Source organism: Suncus etruscus, chromosome 7, assembly GCF_024139225.1.
Source record: "Suncus etruscus isolate mSunEtr1 chromosome 7, mSunEtr1.pri.cur, whole genome shotgun sequence".
NCBI lineage: Eukaryota > Metazoa > Chordata > Mammalia > Eulipotyphla > Soricidae > Suncus > Suncus etruscus.
Window position 1 is genome coordinate 126,899,664 of NC_064854.1, and position 26,440 is coordinate 126,926,103.

The 26,440-nt window shown below is 43.0% G+C and overlaps 1 protein-coding gene across 1 annotated transcript in view; it reads left to right on the forward strand.

The window, feature by feature from the left end:
• Positions 1–10,101: 10,101 nt before the first annotated feature.
• CACNA2D3 (calcium voltage-gated channel auxiliary subunit alpha2delta 3) overlaps positions 10,102–26,440 on the forward strand; it is a 983,089-nt gene continuing 966,750 nt past the window's right edge. The window contains 3 exon segments of the mRNA XM_049777717.1: positions 10,102–10,497; positions 10,620–11,326; positions 12,086–12,167. Coding sequence (XP_049633674.1) covers positions 10,102–10,497; positions 10,620–11,326; positions 12,086–12,167 — 1,185 coding nt within the window.

Consider the following 26,440-nt stretch of genomic DNA (forward strand, 5'->3'; position numbering starts at 1 on the left):
TCCAGACAATTATCTAGTACCTTCCAACTGGGCAAGCATCTTCTGATTTGTCTACATTGATCTGGTGTTGTTTGTTTTTGGATTTCACATATTTTGAAATCATTATTGACTATGCACTCTATGTTCTAGTTTCTTTCATTCAAGCATAATGCTTCTGATGTTCATTACATTGTGCTTGTATTTTGTAATTTATTTTTTATCATGGAATAATGTTCCACTATGCAACTATTCTATTTGCCTACTTAATGATCTGATAATGGACACTAGGGTACATTTTATTTGGGAGCTAGGTGAATTCATGTATTTTTTTGTAGGCAGGTAAATGGTTTTATTTTTGTCCATTATGCATTTTCTAGTTTAGTTGTAGAAATTATTTGTTTAGTCTAGGTTCAAATACTTCATTAAATATTATACTTTATATTTGTTTTTTGTTTTTGTTTTGGGATCATACGTGGAGGCACTCAGGATTTACTCCTGATTCTGTGTTGAGATCAGTCCTGGCTATTTTTGTTTTCTTAAGGTGTTTTAAATTTTGATGAAATCCAAACCATCACTCTCTATTTTTTGTTAATATTTCTTGTGGGTGTGAAGTTATATTTTTTGACATTTTAAGATTTTCTTCTAGAAGTTCTGCAGTTTGAACATTTAAGAATATGTCTAGAGTCTGCTTGAGTTATGTTGTGTATGGTATGATATAGAAATTCAGGTTCAGTTTTTTTCATATGAATACTTGTGAATAATTGTGCTGTTTTCAAACATTGAATTCCCAATGATATCTTTGCTGTCAATGAATTGACCACGTGAGCCCCCTATTTGGGGCTCTATTAAATCTCTTTTATGTTATACGTATGCCTATACAATACACGTTGTTTTGCTATTGTAGTCTGTCAGTTTTAACCTTGGATTAAGTAAATATCCAACTTGGCTAATTTTATCTATTGTAGGTTCTTTGTGTCTCTCTAAATATTTTAGAATCAGTTTTTCAATTTCTAGAAATGTGTCTTTTGGGATTTTTATTCAGCCTATATTAAGAGCTTTTTTTTCTGGGAAAATGATAACTTTAACATTATTGATGGTTTAATTATATTTATTAAACTTTAAATTTTTTCAAGAACATTTGGCTGTCTTCTCTTTAAAAGCTGCATATGTTTTCCCTTCAATTTTTCTTAACCACTTGAGTTTTTGATGCAATTTTCTTTTATAATTGTTAGTAATATGTATAAGGAGCAGTACTTTCTTTTTAAAAATGGTTTGTTGAGACCACTGTGAATTACAAGTCCCTCATATTTGTACTTCAGGCATATACTGACAGTGAGTTAGGGCCAATTCCAACATCAGTGTTGACCTTCCTCCACCATAGTTCCCAGCATGGATCCCGTACCTCCAACCTTAGCCTCTATTCTTAGCATCCTAGGACTGCTAGTGTAACAGGTCCCTACATCCCTTTTGTGTATGGCTTGCTATAGTTTGGGTCTCTTGATTCTATTGTCCTTGACTTTGGTTTGGGTATTTATATCTGACCATTTTTTATTTCTACTTAATGATCCTTAGACCACTTGCTCCCTGGGTCCCATCCACTTTTTTTCTGTTTTCTTTTTCTCCATTTGTAGGAAGACATAGAAATATGAGGTAAAACAAAGTAATTCATGTTCCAAGGTTCTATGAAAAAGGTGGGAGCCCTATCTAGAAGATAAAAATAAAAGTTCAAAAAAAAGGTGGGGGGAGAGTGGCTTTTTTTTTTTTTTTTTTTTTTTTTTTTTGCATAGGCACAGTAAACCTTGGGGGAAATTAGAAAGGAAATAACCAATCTAAAAAAACAGGGTGTCTCTACTCATAAAGGAATATTTCTACCAATTGGCTCTGTATATGTGACTTGCTACATTAAATTCTATTCTAGAAGTTTTAATAATATTTATATTTATTCGTAATTCTATAGGACTTTCTATGTATACAGCTATATCATGCAAAACACCCAAATGTTCTCTTCTCTTCACAATATTTTTCTTGTCTTATTCAGTGGTTAAGGTTCTAAGGATGCTACTAAAGTGAAGTAATAGTCATGTGTCCTTAGTCAATGTATTATAGGGGTAAAACCTGGGGGTTCCTGAGCACTACTAAGATTGTCCCCATTCTCTTCAAAAGAAGAATTTGAGTACAAAGTTAAGTGATTATGCTGAGAAAAGACAACTAGTTTATTCCGGTTGTAGAGGGAAACGTTTTCGATGTTTACATTTGATGTCATCTGTAGTGTTTTGAAAAACAAATTTTATCAGTTTAAGGAAGTTTTCTCTATTCATAGTTTGGAACTTTTCTCTTTCTTTCTTTCTTTCTTTCTTTCTTTCTTTTTCTTTTTTTCTTTTTTTTTCTTTCTTTCTCTTTCTTTCTTTCTTTTTTCTTTCTTTCTTTCTTTTTTTTCTTTCTTTCTTTCTTTCTTTCTTTTTTTTTTCTTTCTTTCTTCTTTCTTTCTTTTTTTTTTTTTTCTTTTTTCTTTCTTTCTTTCTTTCTTTCTTTCTTTCTTTTTTTCTTTCTTTCTTTCTTTCTTTTCTTTCTTTCTTTTTTTTTTCTTTCTTTCTTCTTTCTTTTCTTTTTCTTTCTTTCTTTTTTCTTTCTTTCTTTCTTTCTTTCTTTCTTTCTTTCTTTCTTTCTTTCTTTTCTTTCTTTCTTTTTTCCTTTCTTTCTTTCTTCCTTCCTTTCTTTCTTCCTTCCTTCTTTCTTTCTTCTCTTCTTTCTTTCTTTCTTTTTTTTTTTTCTTTCTTCTTTTCTTTCTTTCTTTCTTTCTTTCTTTCTTTCTTTTTTCTTTCTTTCTTTCTTTCTTTCTTTCTTTCTTTCTTTCTTTCTTTCTCTTCCTTCCTTCTCCTTCCTTTTTTCTTCTTTCTTTCTTTCTTTCTTTCTTTTTCTTTCTTTCTTTTCTTTCTTCTTTCTTTCTTTCTTTCTTTCTTTCTTTCTTTCTTTCTTGCTCTTCTTTTTTCTTGCTCTCTCTTTCTTTTTGCTTCTCTCTTTTTTTGCTCTCTTTTTTTTTCTTTCTTTTTTTCTTTCTTTCTTTTCTTTCTTTCTTTCTTTCTTTCTTTCTTCTTTCTTTCTTTCTTTCTTTTTCTTTCTTTTTTCTTTCTTTCTTTCTCTTTCTCTTCTTCTTCTTCTCCTTCTTCTTCCTTCCTTTTCCTTCCTTCTTCTTCTTCCTTCCTTCTTTCTTTCTTTTTCTTCTTTTTGTTTGTTTGTTTGTTTGGACCACACTCGGTGATGCTCAGGGCTTAATCCTGGCTATGCACTCAGAAATCGCCTGGTGAGTGGACCATATGGGATGCTGGGAGATGGAGCCATGGTCCTGTGTCAGCCATGTGCAAGACAAATGCCCTATTGCTGCACCATCACTCCAGCCCTAAAACTTTTTTTTTACTGATTGCAGTTCTGTGATTTACAACACTTTTTATTTTTTAATAATTATTTAACATTGTAATTTCAAAATGTTTCATCGTTGAGTTTCAGTCATAGAATGTACACCCCCCTTCACCAGTGCTTTTTTTCTATCTTCAAAAATCACACAGTCCACCAGTTGAGTAGTAGTCTAGAAACCATGAGCACCTCTAGGGTGATCGAGGTATTCCCTGATTCTCTACAAGGCCAGAGTAGATTGTATCTTCAGCCCTTGCACTTAACCAGCTGAAATTTTAATTGGCTGAGAATCATCAGGAATGGCCAGGAGTCCTATAAACACACTTAGAGGCTTCCTCCACCTCAAAACTCATAATGAGAAGAAGAAAAAAAATCTAATGCAGAAGTGAGTTGAGATTTAGATTTCCCTTTTTTCACAATAGGAAATCATGCCTACTTTTTATCTGCCAATTCTAGTCAGTGCTGGAGACTCAAATCTTGTAGGTAACCCTTCCACACAAAAACTCACTTTGGGCACACACGGGTGTGCATGTTTCTGTGTGTGTGTGTGTGTGTGTGTTTTAAATAATCACTTAGAAACATACAATTTTTTTTTTGGCTTTTGGGCCACACCGTTTGACGCTCAGGGGTTACTCCTGGCTAAAGCTCAGAAATTGCCCCTGGCTTGGGGGGACCATATGGGACGCTGAGGGATTGAACCGTGGTCCTTCCTTGGCTAGCGCTTGCAAGGCAGACACTTCACTCTAGCGCTACCTCGCCGGCCCTGCCAACATACAAGATTTTTAAAAAATAAAAAGTTTATTTTTCAAAGTATAGCCTTATTGACCAATAGCAGGTTTGCTGACTAGAAATGGGGGAAATGACCTCACAGGAGAAGTTGAGGATGGATATCAAAAAATTGATTTCAGAGAGTTCAGCATATAGCTTATTTTATTGTTTTGAAAAAAATTCTTTAAAATATTATATTTATAATGAAAGTAAATATAACAGAATACAATTTTTTTTTTGTTTTTGGGCCACAACCGGCGGTGCTCGGGGTTAATCCTGGCTGTCTGCTCAGAAATAGCTTCTGGCAGGCAGGGGGACCATATGGGACACCGGGTTTGAACCAACACCTTTGGTCCTGGATCGGCTGCTTGCAAGGCAAAGCCACTGTGCTATCTCTTCGGGCCCTACAATGTACTTTTAAAAATTATAACCAGCTGGGCCAGAATAATGATAGCACGGGGTAGGGCATTTGCCTTGCACACAACACCCTGAGACAGACCCGGGTTCGATCCTCGACATCTCATGAGGTCCCCCGAGCCTGCCGAGAGTGATTTCTGAGTGCAGAGTCAGGAGTAACCCTTCAGTGTCGCTGGGTGTGGCCCCTAAACAAAAACAAAAAAAATTATAACTGGGAATTTAAAAAAAAACATGCCCCATCAGTGAAAGCAAAGTCACAAATGCACCATAAATGCACATAGTTCTAGAAGATGGGAGCAATGGCCAGGCTGCGTAGCCAAGTGGTCTGCTGACATCTCATGACTCTCAATTTAGAAGACATTCATGTAGTACATCTTCCTGACAGGATGCCATTCTAGCTCTAAGAAGTGACTCTTTTCTACTTGCTTATTCATTCACCTTCCTTTTTTTAAATTATAGTATGGCTTTAAGAATAAGGCTAACATACAAATCTTTTTTGGAATTTCTGCAGAGTAATCTCTGCTGAGACTACTTCCTGTGTTAACAGACTTTTTACCTGGAGTTCTTGAAGTCTTTCTCCTCATGGAGCAGAGGACATCTGAATCCGGTGAGAAACAGCCATGGAACCATCTGGAGGAACAGTGATTCAGGCAGAAGGTACATCACATGCAAAGGCCCAAGATGGGAACAAGCCATGTGTTCTAGAAATCCTAAGAAATTAGCTGGAAGAGCACAGTGAGCAATGGAGAAAGAGATGAAAAGAAAATTGGATGGGTGGGAGTGAAGGACATTGGGGACCTTGGTAAAGAGTCTATATTTTAACTGAAAAAAGGAGCCATTAGAGCATTTTAAACAAGGAAATATGCTCTTTCTCTATATATTTCTATTTATATAAATAACATATGTTATTATGTATATATAAAATAATGTATGAAAAATTAATATAGAACACATAAATTACAATATCTATCAATATAATATATAAATTATATTAAATTAAATATATTTAAATATATATTTAAAGATGGTTTTGGCTACTGTAGGAATGAGGCAAGTATTTGCAGGAGATAAAGGAATATCTTATTAAGAACCAGTGGTAGACATTTAAGGAAGAAATTTCTTAATGTCATGGTGCTAGATACTATGATAGGATAAAGGAGAGAGAGAGACAGAGACAGAGACAGAAAGAGAGAGAGAGAGAGAGAGAGAGAGAGAGAGAGAGAGAATGTTGAGGAGCCAAGGGATGTTATGGATGTGACAGGTCAAGGCAAAGAGTCAGAACCATGTTATTAATGTTACTATAATATATTTTTCTTTTTATTATTTTTTGGGTCATACCCAGCAACCTTCAGAGCTTACTCTGAGGGCACTGCACTCAGGCATTACCCCTGGCTGGCTTGGGCAAAAATAGGGGTGCCAGGGATTAAACCTGGGCTGACTGCGTACAGGACAAATTGCTCTAATGGCTGTGCCTATCTTCCTTTTTTTAGAGCAGATATAAACACAAAGTATTATTATATTCTCTCATACACAATCTTATGCACCTTGCTTTTTAATAAAGGTTATTTATGGATATCTTTTTCATATTTAGATTTAGAAAGCATCCTCAATTTTTAAGCAGCTGCATAATATTCCATTGTGTGTGATTTTTAATCATGTACTGAGAGCCAGTTGGATTATTATAGCCATCTGTTCTTAAGAGATAATGTGTTGATGAATGACCAGATACACACATCATTCCCAACTGTAAGATCAATTCCCAGAAGAGAAATTGCTGGGCCAAAGGTTAAAGCATTTGTTATTTTGCACTTTTGTAGTGAACTATGAGCAGCATCTTAGACTTAACTAATATTTTCAGGATGGTACATTGTCACTAGGTTAGGTCCCTTTATTATCCTGTTATAAAAGTTTGAGACATTATAACATACTCACTGTTAGAGATCTAAAAATCAATATGGTGCTTCTTGACAAAGAAAAAAGCAATTTGTTGTTTAAATAATAGGTTTTCCTATGTAAAATGCTCAATGAAGATTACACTACAAGATGTAGAAAAGTTGTTAGATGCCTGCTGCTATATATATGCAGACTAGCTGTAAATGCCATCCTAAGCAGATTGATATAGACGTGCTCTGTTGTGACTCAGGATCTATAAGCAGTGCTGCAACTTGAAAGGTGATTTTACAAAATGGGCAACTGCCTAAAAGAAAGAAATAAAAAGAAAGGAAGGAGGGAAGGAAGAAAGACAGGAAAGAAGGAAGGAAGGAAGGAAGGAAGGATGGAGAGAAGAAAGGAAAGTTTTAAACAAAATGGAAGACAATCTTCCCTTCAATTACAAACCAGTTGTATTCCTAGAAAATTCATTGCTTATTACAACCATGCAAAAACTCTTTTGTATTTAGAACCATAGAACATGAATCATCTTGTTCTGCCTCATATTTCTATGTCTTCCTACAAACTGAGAAAAGAAAAAATAAAAGTGGATGGTGATCCAGGGCTAAGCAGTCTAGGAGCATGAGTAGAAAAAAAAAAAAAGGTCAGCTCTAAATACCCAAACCAATGTCAACAACAGTAAAATCAAGAGACCCAAACTCCAACAAGCTATACACAAAAGGGACCCGTTACACTAGCAGTCCAGGGGGCTAAAGGTGGAGGTATGGAGGCATGCTGGGAAGAGTGGCCAAAGCATGCTGGGAACTATGGCAGGAGGTCAACACTGGTGGTGGGAATGGCTTAACTCACTGTCTCTATGTGCCTGAAATACAACTGTGAAAGACTTGTAATTTATATTGGTCTCAATAAAACAAACAAACAAACAACACATCCCCTTTAAAAATATAGAAAGATTTAAGTTGTAGAGTTAGAGGATTATAAAAGCAAGATTTTTTACCTGGATTCAGTGGGGCATTTGAAAGTTCTATAAGACACAGGGCAGTTCTTTCTTATGTGGGATTATCTGTCCCCATCTAACACCAGGGAATCCAAGCCATGGGGACAGAGAAAGAAAGAAGTTCAACATGTTTATTTACTCAGGGACAATTCTCTTCTGTCCCAAGAACTGCTTTGCAGTAATATCTCAAATCTGTCTCATTGAGACAGATATTGACCTGGTGAATATTTCTAAAGAATGACCCGTTTTGCCTGATCAAAGCCCTTGGGCAGCTCCTATTGAAGATTGAAGAACAAGTGCAGTTTATATCTTCATTCAGGGAGAAAGCAACACATGCAATCTATCTGCCAAAGGTGCATCGGAATGGGTTTTAATACCTCAACCAACTCGAATGTTGAAATACAAACTTGGGATTAAAAAACATATGTTGGGCCGGAGAGGTGACGCTAGAGGTAAGGTGTCTGCCTTGCAAACTCTAGCATAGGACGGACCGCAGTTTCGATTCCCCAGCATCCCATATGGCCCCCCAAGCCAGGAGCGATTTCTGAGCGCATAGCCAGGAATATCCCCTGAGTGTCAAATGGGTGTGGCCCCAAAACCAAAAACCAAAAAAAATAAAAGGCAAAAAAACAAAAAACAAAAAACAAAGAAAAACATATGTCAAGAAGGAAGCCAATGTCTGGTCTACACATGGCAGATAGGAAGGTGTTTCTGGTTCCTTCCTCTGATCTAGTTCCATAAATCCCTGTTTGAAAGTCAGAAGCCCAACTCTTAAATGACTGTGTGTCTTCACAACTGGCATAATCCTAAACCTTGTGAGGGAGAAAAGTCTGAGATGAGTTGAGGGATCCTTTTCAGCACCGAATTTTGTAAAGGATAAACTTATGTCTTGCAGTATTTTGAGCTCTGAAGTTTTTAATATCATATACTATATTCCCAGAAAATTGATGGCTTATTACAACTGTGCAAAAACTCCTTTGTATTTAAATATAGAACGTCTTAAGTTGTAGCGTTCAAAGATGATAAAAGCAGGATTTTCTCCTACCTGGATTCAGTGGACATTTGAAAGTCTTAAATCTTTTCTAAGAGCAAAGATTTCAGAGGACACCTTTCCATAATGTTCTGAGTTGTGTCTGCAGAATTGCACCTTACACATTAGGACTTCACCACAAAGTATGGGCAGGGCCTGGGTGTCTAGCTAACCTCAATCCATTCCCTCAAATGGTTGTTTAAAATAAGATAAAGAGCTCTGATTTGGCAGTATCTCAATTTTCCCATTAGTTAAGAAGACTGACAACACTATATGCACGCTGCAGGTACTTTTCCTCCATTCACATTAAAATCATCTCCCCCCCACTTGCCAAAATTTATAATTGGCCATCTAATATTCAAGATTAGCCACGCCAGTGTAGACATCCCCAAGCAGATGTGCCTGATTATTCACCACTGGTCTTCAGCAAAGCCTGCTGTCCTAACGCTAAGATTGCTTGACAAGTGATTCATGGGGCGAGTGAGAAAATCCCAGGAAAGTGTGTGGATATATCATCTAGGGGGGATGGATTGGAGCCCGAAGAAAAAGAACTAGAATTAACTCACGCACTCAGAAATCTCAGGGTTCTGAAGGAAAAAAAAAAAGACTATTTCTCCCAGGCCTTTCCTTGTCCATGAGAGTGGGCTAAGAGACCCCGGACCCCCCTTGCCCCGGGGTGAAGCAGTAGGCGGTTCGGATCTGTTAACAGCACGCTTCCTAGCTCCGAAGTGTGCACAGAAGCGGAGAATTCATTATAACCGGTTAGTCATCCGTGGTGGAGCGAGTAGACACTGCCCGTGGGCGGGGCGCACCTGGTGCGTCTCCACTGGGGCCGGTTCTTTGCTCAGCCACCCAGCCTGGCACCTGGCAGGGGTGACTGTGGGGTGATGGCAACAGGGGGTCTGGGCATTTCCCTATCCTTGAACCCAGCCAGTACACAAGACCCCTCAACTATCCTTCTCCCCCATCAGCAGCTCACTTTGATTTGAGGTCGGGCCCAGCATCTATCTAGGGGATGGTGGGAACTTTTCTAGGGACCAGACCGGCTGTCCCCTAACACCGCCTGACCTGCTCCCTGAACATCGGGGCTGAATCTCCGGGGACCGAGGCTGCAGCTTCGCTGCGCTCACTGCGGAGGCCCCGCAGGCGAACCCCACTTGACTAGCGGTGGGTCGGTCGGTGCGGGAACCCTGGCGCGCCGGGAGCGCGCGGTTCCTTGGGCCCCTGGACTTGCGCTTGGCGGGGAGACGATGACTCAGCCGGCCTCCGCTCACTCTTGCGGGCCGCACAAAGTTGCCACTCGTTCGCTCACGGGCTACCCGGGGTCCTGGAAAGCGGGGTTCGGGATACAGGCTGCAGCCAGGGAGGCCGGGCCGGTGCAGGATGGCTGGCTGAATGTGTGGGTAGATGGGTGGGTGGGGAGAGCCGGTTGCCTCCAGATAGATGCCTCGGGGTGGCCTCTTCTTCTGCGGGCTGCTCCCTGGTGCCAGGATGCCTCCAGCCCGGTATGGGGTGGTCAGCTTTGGGGGGAGGCCAGGGGACCACTCTTGCAGACTCGGAGGCAGCCTTTGCATCTCGGAAAATCAATGCAGGTGCTCTTCCAGCCTGCATGGGCATATCATCCATCCCTGGCAGCCCTGGCCTCCTTCCTCTTCCCTCCGGGGCGCCGCCACACTCGCCGCAGTCTTGCAATCTTCCTCCCCCAGGACCGAGCCCGCCGCCGGAGCGCAAAGGCTCGGCGGGGAGCCTGGGCGCACCCGCAGTGTCGCCCCTCGCGATCTACCCGGAGTCAGGCGCTGCAGTCCGAGAAGGAGCTGCTGCTGCGGGCGGGCGAGCGGACCTGCGGGCCCCCCCCTGGGATCCCCGAGTCCCGTTCCCACCTCTCCCCTTTGCGTGGGGTCCCCCTCATCGCCTGCCAAGCGCGCGCCCCCTCTCCAGCCACACATTTTTGGGAATCTCTCCATGGGTTCCTCCCCACCCTCAACCTTGCGCGCAGCTGGAGTGGGTAGGTGGGTGGTTAGAGAGCTCAGTGGGGCGAGTCCCCAGGGGCGCAGGGACGGCTAACACCCCTGCTAGCTCGTTCCCAGGGTGCCTGAGCCCCGCTAGGTCCCCCCCCCCCCCACCCAGAGGGACGGCAGGAGGCGAGCGCAGCGTCTGTCAGTCAGTCACCACGTCTCCAAGTGCTGGGGACCCGCGCTCGCGCGCCCACCCCCTTGTGTGCGCCCCCATCCCCAGCTGGGGCGCGGGTCGGGGAGCGACCAGGCGGACTGCGGAGTTGGGGAGAAGTGGCCGGCCGCAGTGGCCCGGCGGGGCGGGGCAAGGCGGGGCGCAAGGCGGCCAAGGACACTGGAGTTGGCGAGTCCCCGCCCGTGCGGCGCCTCCCGCGCGCCCGCCCAAGGCCCGCCGGGCTCTCCGGGGCCGCCGAGGCTCAGCCAGGCAAGGAGAGGCGTCTCCCCGCACCCTCCACCTCGCTCTCTCTCTCTTCTCTCCTCCCTCCTCCTCTCCGCCCGCCCCCCGCATCCCTCCTGCCGCCTCCTCCTCCTCTTCTGCTCCCCAAGTGTGCCCGGCGCGCGCGCGTGGAGAGGCTGGCGAGGCGAGGCGGGGTGGCACGGAGAGGAGAGGAGAGGCAGCCCAGCGCGCTCCCCGCAGCTCCCCGCAGCTCCCGCGGCCACCCCGAGCCACCGCCGCCTCCTGGAGGGAGCCCGGGCATGGCCCCACCGAGCTGGACACCCCGCGCGTCCTGGGGCGCAGGGGCGTCCTGGCCGCCTCCGCGCTCCTCACGCCGCGCTCCTGGGGGCCTCGGTGCGCTCCGAGCAGCCCATCCCGCTCTCCGTGTAAGTGCCAGGGGAGGGGACCCGCCACCGCCCGCCGAGGTGCTCAAGTTCTTTTTTTTTTGGGGGGGGGGTGCTGAATTCAGGCAGGTGCGTCCCGGCTGGATCCGCCGCCGCGGGCATCCTCGGACTCGTCCCCGTGCGCTCCTGTCTGCCCGCAGCGGGGGCGATGGGACTGGGGTGGGTGGGCTTGTCGTGTCGCTTCCCGCAGGTGGGCGCCTGGGACCCCGAAAGGCTCTCCTCCAAGTGGCAGTGCCAACTTTTCCAGCCCGAATGCAACTTCCACGGGCCGCTTATTTTGCCCATCTTGGCACCTCGCTTCTTTTTTGGGGGGGAGCGGAGATGGGGACGGGGATGGAGACAGTGGGGTTTGCCCAGACTAGAGTTGGCCCTTCAGTGCCCCGTTTGGGTGGCCAAGTTCTCAGGCACTGCAACGACTCCAAACAGAACCGGTCAGTCTTTCTAGAGAGCCCAGACTTGGCGCATTCGGAACTCCGTGACCCCCGCAGGGCCCCCTCGGCAGAGCGCGCTGGCTCTGCAGTTGGTGCTGACAGTTTCCACCAAGAAGCTTCTTCTTTATTTTCTCCACCCCCCCCCCAGCACATCCCAATCCTCCCCGGTTTGATGGTTTCCAATCCCCACGGTTTGATGGTTTTATCGCCCCAGCTCCTTCCTCCAGTCACTGCCCGGTGTGTGCGCGCGGGTTCGCGGGGTACACGGGTGCCAGCTCCATCCGTTCCAGTGGCCTTTTCATCCCCGCAGGGTGAAGCTCTGGGCCTCAGCTTTTGGTGGGGAAATCAAATCCATCGCCGCCAAGTACTCCGGCTCTCAGCTTCTGCAAAAGGTAAGGTTTCTGGGGGGAGCACCCAGGGGGGTGCCTCTGCCAGCACAGAAAAATGGAGGCAGAGCAAGTTTTCCAAACAAATGGGAAGCCCCCTGAAACATCAGCGATCCAAGGTGTGTGTGTGTGTGTGTGTGTGTGTGTGTGTGTGTGTGTGTTTGCGCGCGCGCGCGCGCCTGTCTGATGCCCGGGGATTCTTGGCAGTGTTCTGTGCAGCGACTTCTCCTTCCCAACTGGTTATTTTTAGATGACACTTGATTCTAAACACAAAGAAAGGCAGGAGACTTACTCGCACTGTCCTGGCTGGGCACTGAAAAGGAGTGGTTTTGATTTTGCCTGGCTCTCTCTTTTCTGGACTGCTGTTTCAGCTCTAGAGCGAGTTCTTCTCTTGTGCCCCCCACTTGGTAACTTTAGTCGAGGGGCTATCCCCGTGCCTGGGCTCCGGGTGCCCGGTCGCCTCGCCTGCATCACTGGGGACTAGAGTTTCAGGGTATCAGAGAAAGCCACGGCACTATTGTTTGTCATCTCTGCAGTTGGACAATCCCATTATTCCCCAATCATCTCGACCCAGAGCTGGGCTGCATTACATCATTACAGATAAGGAGAATGGATGTGGTTATCTTCCCACTCAGCTGCAAGGCTCGGTGATAACCTAGGAGTGGAGTCTTCAAACTTAAGGAATTGCTTTGCATCCAACACAATTCTGGAGCGTAATGAGAATGGAGAATTGATTACAAAGCTTTTATCAGAAACGGCATCAATTTTAATTCGAACAGGCAACATCATGCTTAAAAGTACTTTGGGAGACAGCCCTCTCCTCCAAGACGTAAAGAAAAGAAAACCTGGGGGGGGGGGAGGGGGGGAAGCTGGTGAAGAGAGATTAGTGGGGTTAAAGGCATTTCCAGTTAGCCAATCAACAGGATTAATGTCGCTATTCTCCCGAAGATAGAAACATAAAACTGGCCTTCGGGGACAATTCTCTGAAAATGGGTACAAACAGCTTAAATTGTTGACTTTTAAGCATTCAAAAATGTACTTTTTGGGCCAATGGAACATATGTGTTATGTACGCTTGCCTGGTAACCAAGTACGTAATTTATTTACGACATTCTCTTTGAGAGAGTAGCATTTGTTTGGGGGGGGGGATATTATCTGAAACACTTTGCCACATGAAATCCAAATAATGACAAGTAATTCTGGCTTAAAAAATTGCCAATAAAACACATTCCTTCAAACGGTGGAAAGATTACTTGCTCCACTGTCATTTGGGGGAAGAGTTCATTCATTTATAGGCACTTCATGCAAACTTGAGGCCATGACAGTTTGTCTTTATGGAGGATGACAACTTTCATATGTGTCACCCACCCACCTCCAAGTATATAGGACTTACTTGTCTCTTTATCTGCCTTTTTTTTTCTTTTAATTTTTTATTCTGGACCAGTCTGTACCCTGCACTGGCAATTTGCCCACATGTCAGATGTTTTATGTAGAGAGTTCTGGACTCTTACAACGTCTGTGCACTTTCCTTCTGCTTTTAAAGGAGATAACATTTTGTGTAACTTTACAAGAAATTTCTCATCTGCATATTGTAGTTGTGGCAACTCTGAAAGAATGTTTTCAGAAGCTGTGACCGCTTCTCTGGTGATGCTTACATGCTTTTTATCTCCTAGTTCATAGGAGAACATGAAATAGGATTTTTCCCTTTTCTCTTAAGTTACGTGCAAACACTCTCCCCACTCTCTCTTTCTCTTTCATACCTACTGCACAAAACCTTATCAAACCTATTATGGGCTAGTCTATAATAGCAAATTGGAGGCAGCTAAATGGCTTCTTGTACCTTCTCATCAGCGTCCTTTCTGATATGGATTCATAAGCCTAGCTTTGCCTTTGTCATGTTTTCAGCTTGACAATTGTATAATTATTTCCAGCTGTTTGTGGCTTTGTTATTTCTTGCTGTTGCCTGGCATTTTGTAATCTGATTCAAAAGGAAGGTGAGGTGTGACTTGGCTTTGGTTTCAGGATGGGTATCTGCTCTTGTACTCGATTGTGCGGCAAGGACTTCCATGAATGATAGACAGTGTGTTAAGTAACTTAGGGAGCATTTTGGCAGTCATCTTTTGGCAGGTTCCAGCGACTGCCCCAAATACAACTAGTTGAAATTAATGAAGAACATTGTTCTAGAGCTCAGAATTTGATATGCAAACCATTTTCTTTTAGAAAAACAAGGAACAACTGCTCGTCTTTTGCTTATTTTAAAGTTTCTGTGAAATTATGTCTCACGGTAAGAACTATGTACCTTTTCCCATCATATCCCTGCCTCCTTCACAATCAAGTTACTCTCAAAGTGAGTTGGATGTTGGAGGAGAAATGTGTGAATGCTGGATTGAGAGGATTCAAAAGGGATAACTCTGTGTTGCATAATAGATGGTAACTGCACTTAGAAGGCATAGGGCATTTGAACTTCATTTTTCTGTTAAATAAGGTAAATTGCAGACCACTGGGTAATGTGGTTTCTTTAGTCAACAATTCATGTTGTGTATTCATGTAGTATGTTCATCTTCAGACTGGGAGTTTAGTAATTTTTGCACTAAGGCGATGACTTTAAGAAATACTCTTTGTAAATATAAGTTTAATAATAATTGCCTGCCTATTTTAAGGTGTTTGGAGACTGGGAAAACTGCCATTTCAGTAGCAGATTTTTATTAGGTAATGCAATTTGAAGTGGCAATTTGCTTCGACTTTATCAATGTAAATATAAACATTTGACAATATCCCTCATTGTTATGACTTTACAAAGGAGACTGTTTTACCAGTTGCATTCGGTTTAATCTTATGAATTTTACTAATACAGTTTATTATATAACAGGCATTCACTATTTTCTATTTTTGCTTTTGCTGATTGCATGAATAATAACACTTTGTCCTTTATAAAGGCAATATTTTTTGTGTATAAAATGTGCACCCACCCATATTTGAGCATAGCTATGTGTTTTCTGTCCAGAAAGCATTCAGGATTTGTCTGCAGATGTTAGGTGACTCTGCAGAGGTTTCCCAGTGATTATGGCATAGTGGGCCCTGACAGGGAAGCATTGGTGGGCTCGGTGCTCGCGTGCTAATTCTTTAGCTGGAAGCAGGGTTTTGATTCACTTCAACTTTTAATTAACTTTCCTATTTGACATATTCATGCTAGTTTTCAGCTGCCTCGGTCTTGCTTCATTTCCCCCAAAGAATGCACTTTTGTTGGATGCTTTGGGGAAGGCAGCCTTTCAGCCTCTCTCTCTCTCTCTTTGGGGATTCTCTGAGCAGCATTCAAGAAGATCTGCTCACCTAGGCTACTCAACTCGTGGGTCCACACCTTAAGCATTCACAGGGAGAGGCATTAATTACACTGGCAAGATTCCATTTTATTCTTCTCTCAGAGAGTTGGGTAGGAGCTGTCCTATGCTCAGGAAGACCAGGGTCTTAGGAATGCAGGGTTCCAATGATCTTTTCCAGAAGGGTGATGGTAAAGTACAGCAGAAACACAGGGGCACTGCATGCCTTTACCATTAATGTTATACAAGAATTGATATCTGTGTTGGATGTCCACACAGCTCTTAACCAAACATGCACTTCTTCAAATGCACCACCAGGTTTTTGCATTATCAACTATTTATCCAGAGGGTTTCAATAGATAAACTTGATGTCTTTTTCCACAGGACAGAATCAGCAAACTGAAAGGTTCGTTCTTTAGGCCATTTTGATAATTATGACTTTTCATCAATGTGGAAATCGATGGGCTTTTAAATAATTAAATAGGAGTGCTCACTTATCAGGAATGGGGGGGGGGTGTAGTACTCTGCTGCCCAGGAAGCTTGACACGGTATAGAGTGCTTTTGATGGCGGAGGCACACTTCGCTGATATTTCTGTCAAATAAACATGGTTATTTGTCATTCTGCAAGAAAAATATGTTCAACCTATGCTGCTGATGCTTAATTCATGGCACTACTTCAATTACTGGACTGTTACCTGAATATATTTATTTGTTAAGTCTTGAAATTTCACAAAGGACATTTTCAGTATGTTAGTAAAGTTTATTGGTCTTATTAGCCTATTCACCAAAACATTAGCAGAGAGGTACACCCAGTTTAGAATTCAGTTTGTGTATTTCTGTCCATACATAATTCTTTATCCATACATCCAAATAATCCATACATATCCATATGTATTTCAATATTAACCATATTTCTGCTGACATGGCCAACTGTGTACAGATAAAGTTCTTTTAGTCTGCTTTTGCTCTCTTTGCGTTAGCACCTTATATTTTTTTCTTGAAGTTTTATTTTTGGTTTTAGGCCACACCCAACTGGTGCCCAGGGCTTACTCCTGACTCTGCACAAAGAGATCATCCTGGTGGGCTCAGGAACCATATGGGATGCTGAGGGTCAAACGCTGGTCTACTGTTTGCAGGGAAAATGCTCTAGTTTCCTTCTTAACATTTTTTCTGCTATATTTACTTTTTCTTTCATTTGGAACCCTGGAGGCTTTGTTGTTCAGGAGATTTATAGAAGCTAGGAGAAATGAAGGAAGACAAAAATATAGGCCTAGTGTTCATATTAGAGGCAAATTTCAGGGTCTTATTTCCACTTGATTTTTTATTTTCATCAGTTACTTTGATAATTTCACGTAGTTTTATTGTGTTAACATTTATTTAACTTATTCTAACACCTGTGTGTTTTTAAGCAATCATGCAAATGCCAAATCACCTAATCATTATGAGGTGTATCTGGCCTGGGCAAACACAATCATGTTTCCAGTTTGTAATGAAGACGTAGCGTGAGTCTGGATGAACAAAAAATGTAAAAAGGAAAGGTGCCACCATTAGATAGAGCACCTGTGAATTTGCCTGATATTTTATAGTCCTGCGATTTAAGGCACATAGTCAAGGAAGTTCAAATTTGGAGAATTGAGAAATGTATACACTGCATGAAGGGGCCCTGAGTTTGAGCCGATGAATGGCATAATCCCCAGCACCAGTGGGGACATCGCCACATTCTACTGCCTGCCAACCCGAGAATAGCTTATGAGCTTCACACCACTAGATGTGACCCCCAAAGAACAAATTAGTAGCCAAAACAGAAATAATGTGAGTTTGACATTTTTAAACTTTTTTTTTGGGGGGGATGGAGTTAATTATAAAGCAGTGTTCAGGGGACCTAGGGTCACATATGTGATACTCTGTCAATTGAGTCCATAGTTTGATCCTCTAGGCTCCAGTGGTCCTCAAACACTTTAAACAGGGGGCCAGTTCACTGTCTCTCAGACTGTTGGAGGACCGGACTATAGTAAAAACAAGATCTATGAACAAATCCCCAGGCACACTGCATCTATCTTATTTTGAAGTGAAGACACAAAACAGGCACAAATATAACGTGTGGCCCACAGGCCATAGTTTGAGGACCACTGCATTTAGTCCATCAAGGAGGTGCTGCTTATGCTCAGATATACTCAAGGGACTTCAATAGTACATCTCCCAGTGCTGGGGAGGGCATGTCATGTGATACCAGTGATGAATATCCATCCCAGGGTCTCATGCATGGATGGAATGGGTCATAATCCTTTGAGTTCTCTCTCTGGCTTTCACGTTTTCAGTTTTTGATAGGTAATTCCTGCTCCCATTCATGTTGGTCAGTAAATGAGTGGGTGGATGGGAAGATAAGAAGCCACACTTTGTCTCCCTTGAGACACCCTGTTGTTGCAACAAACCTCCAGGTTTGCTTTCATAGTTGCCAGCCAATGTGATTTTTCTTTATCCACGTACACAGAAGCAAATGGCATTGTTTTTAAAGGTTCCCCTAACTTTTTCAGTCACAGGGCTCATGAATATAGTCTTCCCACATTGAGATTCACAACAACTAGAAGATGCTACAAGTCTTTTTATTTATATTTAATTTATTTAATTTATTTATTTATTTATTTATTTATTTTTTAGCAGATTCTGTGTTCCTGGGACATGACGGTGCGATTTAGAGCGAGGTTGCCTCTGAGCATGAGAAACAGTGACATAGAGGATGTGAATGTTGGTCTTTGAAGTCACATTTGAGGACTCGATCCCTACAGTATCATTTTTATGCAAGAGATGTAATGTCCTATGTAGATGCTTCATCAAGAGTGACTGCAATGCTGCCTGTGTGTGCTATCTATGGCGAGGATAAGTTCTCCATCAGACTCTGGCAGCGCTGATAAAATCTTCCTCAGCCTGTTTCGGTCTTGTGAATAAAGTTAGCTTCTTTTCCAAGGGAAGCAAAAACAACTGGGAGCAAGAAAAGATACTTGATTCCTTTTGTGTTTACTTTGTGTCGAGTCTCATCTGGTTCCTTTTAAGTGGGGGGGTCTGAGACAGAGAGAACTAGTCAGAGACTTTTCGAGTGTGCAGTGTTTGGAGCACTTAAATATTAGGCCTTTAGAGAGCTGATTGTCTTAGGGGACATCTGCTTTTCAGAAGAAAGTTATTTCCCTAATAGAACTTTGAAAAAAGGTCAAGTAGGATTGAATAAATGGCAACCACTTCCATTTCCATTTTCTTTGGACAGTGCTCTTTGCGTACACATTCCAAGGCTGCTTAAACAAGACAATCAATTTCTAAGGGGAATTACTTTGATGTGTGGCAGAGCTTCACAGTTTCCCCAGATCTAGGTTAAGAGAAATATGCAATCCAGGAGCCAAGCTATTAATGGGCCTTTTCAATCGGAAAAGAGTGTTATCTCCTTCTTTAGATGTGCGGCTACTTCTTCACTTGGCGCACTTGGGAATCTTTAGCTTGGTGCCCAGGACCTTACCAAGGTTAAAGGAACTATTACCTATGTAAATAGTGTAGCGTATCAGTTGGACAGCGCCATGAAGGATTGTGGGTTCACTGACCAGAAGAACTCTATTTTTCCATGTGCGGTAAAGCCATGGCCAGTTGTCAATTGTCATGACTTGCATATGGCATTACCGATATATCTACCAAATGAGTTTGGTCATATGTATTGGCAATAAAGAAACGGAGGCTGCTCATTTTAGAATGTGTCACTTCATGTCTTCTCAGCTTCGGGGAAAGGGTGGCTTGAAAGGGTAACAGGAGGCTAGGGCAGAATAGAGTCATCATTCCCCAGATATGAGATGTTACTTCCTGAAAATTTTGCAAAGGATAGATGCTGAGTGTCTGCTGAGATCCAAAGCAGCTCTATAATTCTAGGAAACCAAGGTAAACAAAAAAACAAGGACAATACAGGACTGCTTGTTATAAAAATTAAGCAGTATTTAAGGTGATGATAACCACCAGCCCAACTCAGGGCCCAGTCAAGCTTCTGCAGGGAGACTTTTCTCTTTGGGACTTTCTGTTTTCCTGGCTGGCTAGCTTGTCCTCTCAGCCTACTTTAATGTGTCTGGCTGCAGTTCCTCTATGAGACTTCATTTGCTCACCTTTACCTGACCTAATAGGCCAAGAGCTTGGAGCATTTTCAGAGAAGGGAGATAGAGTTTTAAGAAGAGGCCATCGGGAAAAATAAGGACAGGCAAAAATGCTATCATTTAAAAATGTATTGACTATTGTATTGTCAGTTAAAAAAAAAAGAAGAGGCCATTGGTTTAGTAAAAGAAGCATTCTCCCTATCTTCTCTGCATACATTTTTTCTAGTGGCCTTGGACAAATCCCTTAAGTAGATAGTAAAAACAGGTAGATTTGTCTAGAAGTTCCTGCAGTACTGTCATAGGTACTTTACACAGATAATCCCATTACATTTTCCTGGATTCCAGATGAGATAGGAAATGCCATTTATCTCATTTTAAAAATGAGTTCAGCTGGGGCTGAAGTAGTAGCACAATGGTAGAGCATTTGTCTTGCACACAGCTGACCCAGGATGAATATGGGTTCGATCCCTATTTCATACAGTCCCCCAAACTAGGGGGAAGTTTCAGAATATGCTTACCTATAGAGTGAAGTGAACATATTTTTTCAAAAATAACAAAACCTTGGGACAAACGCTTGCAGGACATGTTTGGGAGTTAAGTGCACTTGGGGTTGAGACCAGATCTGCCATCTCCTAGCTGGGTCACCTTGCAGTTCAGCATTTCTGAACCTGTGCCCTGAGATGTGAAAGGCGACTAGTCCCTTCTACTTTACAGGCTTTGGGGAGAATTAAATGAAATAAAAGATGCCAGACATCTAAAAGCTTCCTGTCAGCAAGTTGCCGAGGGTATTATTGGTTGCAAGAAGCAAACACAGGCACTTCAGAGAAACTTCAGTGGGGTTGGTGCAGCCTAGGTGCAGTCTTGAACCTGGCAGAAAATAAGAGCCTAACATGGAGTGAGAGCTGGGTGCAGGTATACAGGGATGCCATTTCATCTAGCCCCTAACAGGGTGTCTTGAACCACCAAGCACTTAAGAGCTGAAGAAAGTTCCAGAGATCTGGACATTCACTCCTTTCAGAGACACTTCTCCTTTTTCTGAGGATCTGGAAGATATCCCAAAGGACTGCTCACATGAACTGGCCTGTGAGCAACCGCCACAGGATCATCCTCTTTCCTTCTCTCTGGCACACTCTACTATTGAGCAGATGGTTCTGACTGATGAATGACCAAGTCTGTGCCATTTCCCAAAGAGAAGCTCTGCAGAGCTCAGCAATACAGACCCCTCCACTCCCTGCTAGGGGAGTCCCTCATCCATTTATATCCCCAGGAAACCACACTCACTCTTGGACTCTGTTCCATCCCTCTGTGAGAGTTCTTTCTACTGGATGAGAAATACACTGCAGTTCTCCCAGATTGGTTCTCTGCGGGGAGTGGTACTGGAGACCAGTGGGAGTAATGTACCATACTATTTGGGACTGGTCATCCCTTTAGTCCAGGGCAGAGGTAAAGTGCCGTGGTTACCTTCATCTGTTACCACCTTGCAGGAATAATTAGTGAGGAAGCCCATGGTTCTTAGATCTTCCTACCTGCCCTACCTGCCTCTTCACCAGAGCTACCTTAGCATGTTGTATTGTTGTGTTTTGACCTGTAAGTATCTGTGGCCCTATGCTGATCTCCTTGGAGGTTGTTGTCAGTCCTCTGTTGCCAACAGAGGGACTAACACTTTGTTTTTCGCTTGTTTGTTTGTTTTTTATGGGCCACACCTGGTGATGCTCAGGGGTTACTCCGGACACTGTGCTCAGAAATAGCTTCTGGCTGGGGGGACCATATGGGATGCTGGGGGATTGAACCGCAGTCCTTTCTAGGTCAGCGTGTGCAAGGCAAACGCCCTACTGCTTGCGCCACCGCTCTAGCCCTGGGACTAACACTTTGAAACCTGAGAAGAATGGATAGTTGCATAACTTAAAAAATTGCTTATGCATAAAATCACTTACTAGCTTTGAAAATTACTGAAAAGTTAGTAAGGGAAGAAAGTGTGCAAAATCTTTGGTGCTACCATGGGTCAAATAGTTCAGAGAAGTGCCAGAATGTTTAAGAACTGTTGAATCAAACTGCTCCACTGAAAACCTAGCAAGATCCTCATCTCATCCAGGTAAGCACATAGTAGGCCTTCATTATAGTCCTAAGTTCCACTGAGGAGGCTAGTATCATTCATCTCTTACCCATGGGACTTACGGGCCAGGGATGGGGAGCAACTGGCTGTGTGGTCAATGAAGGTTGTTTCAGGCCTGCATTGCTGTTTGTCAAGTTTGCTTCATGCAGAGTGAACTGATCCTCCATATTCTTGACTCTATTCAGGGCTACATGCTCTCAGCAGACTGAGAAGAGCCAGTAAGTTGAAGTTCTGTCATTAGGATTTTTTCTCTTTTCCCATTCCTCTCCGATTTAAAGAGGCTTGTTCTGTTGGCAGTGAAGACCACTGTTGTGGGCCTTTGAGACATCAAGGGACTTGAAGGATTTCTCTCCCTCAAGAATCTCCTGGTGCTCCTAGTTGGGGAAAAATTGTCATAGTTGTTGATACCCAGAAGTACTTGGGAATTTAGGGATCCTCCTGGTGGTACTCAGCAGGCCATCAGTACCATAACTGGATCTGCAGCGCAGAGACTGAGCCAAAAACCATAGAAGGGTTGGAATGATGCGGCTCTGGATAGCAGGATATAGGTAATAGTAAGTGGTATAGGGCATCCTTACCTCATCTCAGCTGACAGATACCATTGTTGAGGAAGAGGAATGATCAACTAAGGAATGATCAACTCTTCCTAAGCATCTAGGATAGAAGGAAGCAGATATTCTGCAAGAACTAAAGAACTATTCATTTATGTCCACCCACCTACCCAAAGACCAACCTACACTTTATCTGTTTGCTTGGTCTCTGAGGATGGCAATCCTGTATGCCTTACACTTGACTTTTTTAAAACTATTTTATTTCTGTATGGAAATGGAATGAAAGGTCTGCTTCTAGAAGGATCTAGATTTCTATTTCAGAGAGCTATGTGCTGTTGAAAGAGACTTTAAAAGAGTATAAGCTTTGTTATTGAATTCTGCTCTGCCAATTACTTATTTTACTTCCTTGCACACTGGCTTTCCCATCAACAAAAAAAGCAATAATACAAACACTATTGATAGAGCTATGTGGAAGATATAGTGATACAACACTTATGAAGTAGTGTCAATATCTTTTTTCTCTGGTTGACCTCTGACTTACAGAGCCCTACTTCATTATCAGTGAGGAGCAAGAGAGATTTCTGAAACTGTAGGACATGGAACACACAATTAGTTTATAAAATTAAGGCATTACTTTTCACACATATTTAATGTGGTGGGCACAATGGCAAACAATAGCATCTATTATATTCCCAGCAAGGTGGAATTAAAAATTCTTCTTGCTTTATTTTCAAGATTATTTTATTCATGTCCCTGGTACAATAAAGGTGGGCTATGGTTGGATTTTAGCTTGTTCTTGCTCTCACATGGACCATTATTTGCAAAGCAACATGAGTCAGAATACTGGGGAGGCATTTGGCCCTTTGTATCTATACCATCCTCACTGTTTTTTCCATTGTAGTCTGTGAAAGCAGAGGTGGAAAAAATGTAAAAAGAACAATAGGTGTGGGAGGGAACCAACCTACTGGAGGTAGGATAGTCTTTGGCCATGAATTATAACATACAATTAAACTCTTAGCCTTCTACCAGTTTCTATTATTAGCAAAATTTCTATGAACACAATATAATCTCATCTTGTACCAACAACTCAGTGGGTATTAGTTTTTGTCCTGCCAACATGTTGAAGTTTGACTACTCTTTCTTCTTGAGTTTGATCTGTGTCCATTGGAACACAAACAGTGAAGACACACTTAGGAATTATAATCCGACAACCAATAAAAATTGTAAGCACAAATCCATGTGTGTGTATATATGTGAGAGAGTTGAGTGAGCAAGTGAGAGAGAAAGAGAATCTACCTGGTATATTTACCTTTGTTAATAAAATTGGTGACTATCATCTCAGGATTGGGGCTGGAGAGAATATAGGGTTAAGGCACTTGCCTTGCCTTTTGTCCTCTTTGATTTTATCCCCAGCACTGAGTGATGTCCTGAGCCCTGGGATCAACGCTGAACACAAAGCCAGAGGAGACCATGAGTACCCACAGGGATAACCCAAACTCCATCTATCTAAAATAGCCAGGATCTCCAGCCAAGAGTATTTTAGTCTAATAGGAGCCATCTGAGAGCCTGGAAATAAGATATAAGCATCTCAGAAAAGGTCTCAGAATTTTACTAATCTTTTGAAATAAAACCAATTATAAGCATTTTCCAGAACATGAATTTCAGAGTTACAGAGCCGTAACTTCATAAGGCTGTCCTACTTAAACAGCAATATTTTTAGGAGGTTTTTTTTTTTTTTTTTTTTTGCACGAAACAAATATACTATGAGTACTAAGAAAATATATACTCTTAAAAAGCAATCAGGGTTATTTTTAATACACTTTTTGGGGAAGGCTGGAGAGATAATACAGTGGGTAGAGCTCTTGCCTTGCATGTGGCTGACCTGGATTTGACCTCTGGCACCAGATAGGGAGTTGTGCACGGCTAGGAGTAATCCCAGAGCACAGCTGGGCGTGGCCTCAAAACCTAAGCACACATATACACAAACACACATATGTAGTTATATATTTTTGGGGGAACCACATGTAGAGAAGCTATGGGCTTACTCCTAGCTCTGTGCTAAGGGATTACTTCTGAGAGTACTGGAAAGACCATATATCATGCTAAGTATTGAACCCAGTTCAGCTGCAGGCAAAGCAAGTGCCTTAGCCCTGTACCAAAGCTCTGACCCTAAAATGTACCTTAAAGAGAGATTTTGGAAAGCTAGAACTGTAGAGAAGTGAGAGCTTAAACCCAGTCATGCTGCCTCTGGGTTTAGAACTCCTGTAATGCAAATAGCTATATTGTACTGCCATGAATCTTAGCTTCTCATCTGTGAAGGGGCACAAGACACTGACTTCCTGAGTGGTCCTAGTAAGAAGAAGCCCAGAGGACATCAGCCATCAGTTAACTTATAGGAAGTTCATGGAGAGGAGGCTCTAGTATTTGTTCATATTTTCCTTCCTTTCATACATCCCAGATTGTGTTGGCTGGTGAAAACAGTTTGTCCACTTGATGGAAAGTTAATATCAGACCATTTTGAGGTCTCATTCTCCTCCACTTCCTCCTTCTCCTCATCACCATGCAGATATCTTGGATATCTTGTACTTTAGTTGTGTTTTTAGGCCCTGTTCTCTGCATAATTTCATTTCCTCCTCACAACCTTTCCAAGGGCAAGTGTCTTGTTATGTTCAATATAGAAATACATACGTGAGGATAGAGAGAATGACTTTGCTCAGAGGACTCTCCAAGTGGGAATGATAGCAGGTTTGAACTCTTATGGTATGAATCCTGCAGGTGTCTGGACTGGAGTGGGGTTCAAGGGAGGAAAATGGGGATGTTCTAGGACCAGAACTACCACGACTACGACTACGACTACGACTTCTTCTTCTTCTTCTTCTTCTTCTTCTTCTTCTTTCTTCTTCTTCTTCTTCTTCTTCTTCTTCTTCTTCTTCTTCTTCTTCTTCTTCTTCTTCTTCTTTGACTTCTTCCTCCTCCTTTCTCCTCCTCCTCCTCCTTCTTCTTCTTTTTCTTCTTATTCTTCTTCCTCCTCCTCTTCCTCCTCCTCCTCCTCCTCCTCCTCCTCTTCTTCTTCTTCTCCTCCTCCTCCTCCTCCTCCTCCTCCTCCTTCTCCTCCTCCTCCTCCTCCTCCTCCCTCCTCCTCCTCCTCCTCTCTTGGTTTTTGGGTCACACCGGCAGCACTCAGAAGTTACTCCTGGCTCTATGCTCAGAAATCACTCCTGCCAGGTTCGGGGGGGGGGGAGGACCATATGGGATGCCAGGATTCAAACCACAGTCCTGCATGCAAGGCAAATGCCTTACCTCTATGCTTTCTCTTCTTATTTTCACTTCTCAGTCTTATGTTCCCCATCTATAGAATGGGCTGCAGGTGAGGAATGGAGATGTTAGTCTTTGTACAGAACTGGACATGGAGCGTGTGCTGGGAACATTTAGCTTCTAGAATTTTGTGAACCCATTTTTGATCTTTCTGGCTATTTGTTGGTGCATATTTTTAAACGTACAGGGGCCAGAGTGATAGCACTACGGTATTATGATATTTGACTTGCATGAGGCTAATCTGAAATATCACATCTGGGATGCTGATCTGAGTGCAGCTGCTCAGGCACTAATCTGAGTGCCTCTAGGTGTGGCAAGAACCCCCAAAACAAACAAACAAACATATAAATATGTTTTTCCTGGATGATTAATAACTAAATTCTCAACCCTGGATCTGGCATTTTACACGACTGAGTCTAGTAGATCTGCTGACATACCTGATAGACTTGGGCAGGGTGATGCCCCAGGATTTCTTGTATGTGTCTCTAAGCTATGTGAGTGCAGTCTGATGGGTGGTGGTGGTGGCGGCAGCAAAGTCCTGGAGGGCAGGCTTGCTTTCTCAGATGGCAGTAGGGGCCCCCTTGGGCATCTAGCAGAGGGCTTGGTAGAATGGACTTTAGGGGGATGTTCGTGGAATGCGTGCAGGCACAGAAAAACAGAGGAGGGTCAGAGAGGAGCCACTTACACATTGGCAAGGAGAACATAGGCTGCAAACTCTTCCTTCCCCTCACTTTCCTTACTTCCCCTTGAGAGCTGGGTTCCTGGAATCCCTAGTGTCAGGCAGGGATGCGGCTCTCAAGCCTGGCAGGCTGGTTCCTTGCCCACAACCCTCTGGCTGCCAGCAGAGATGACCAGACAGCCAA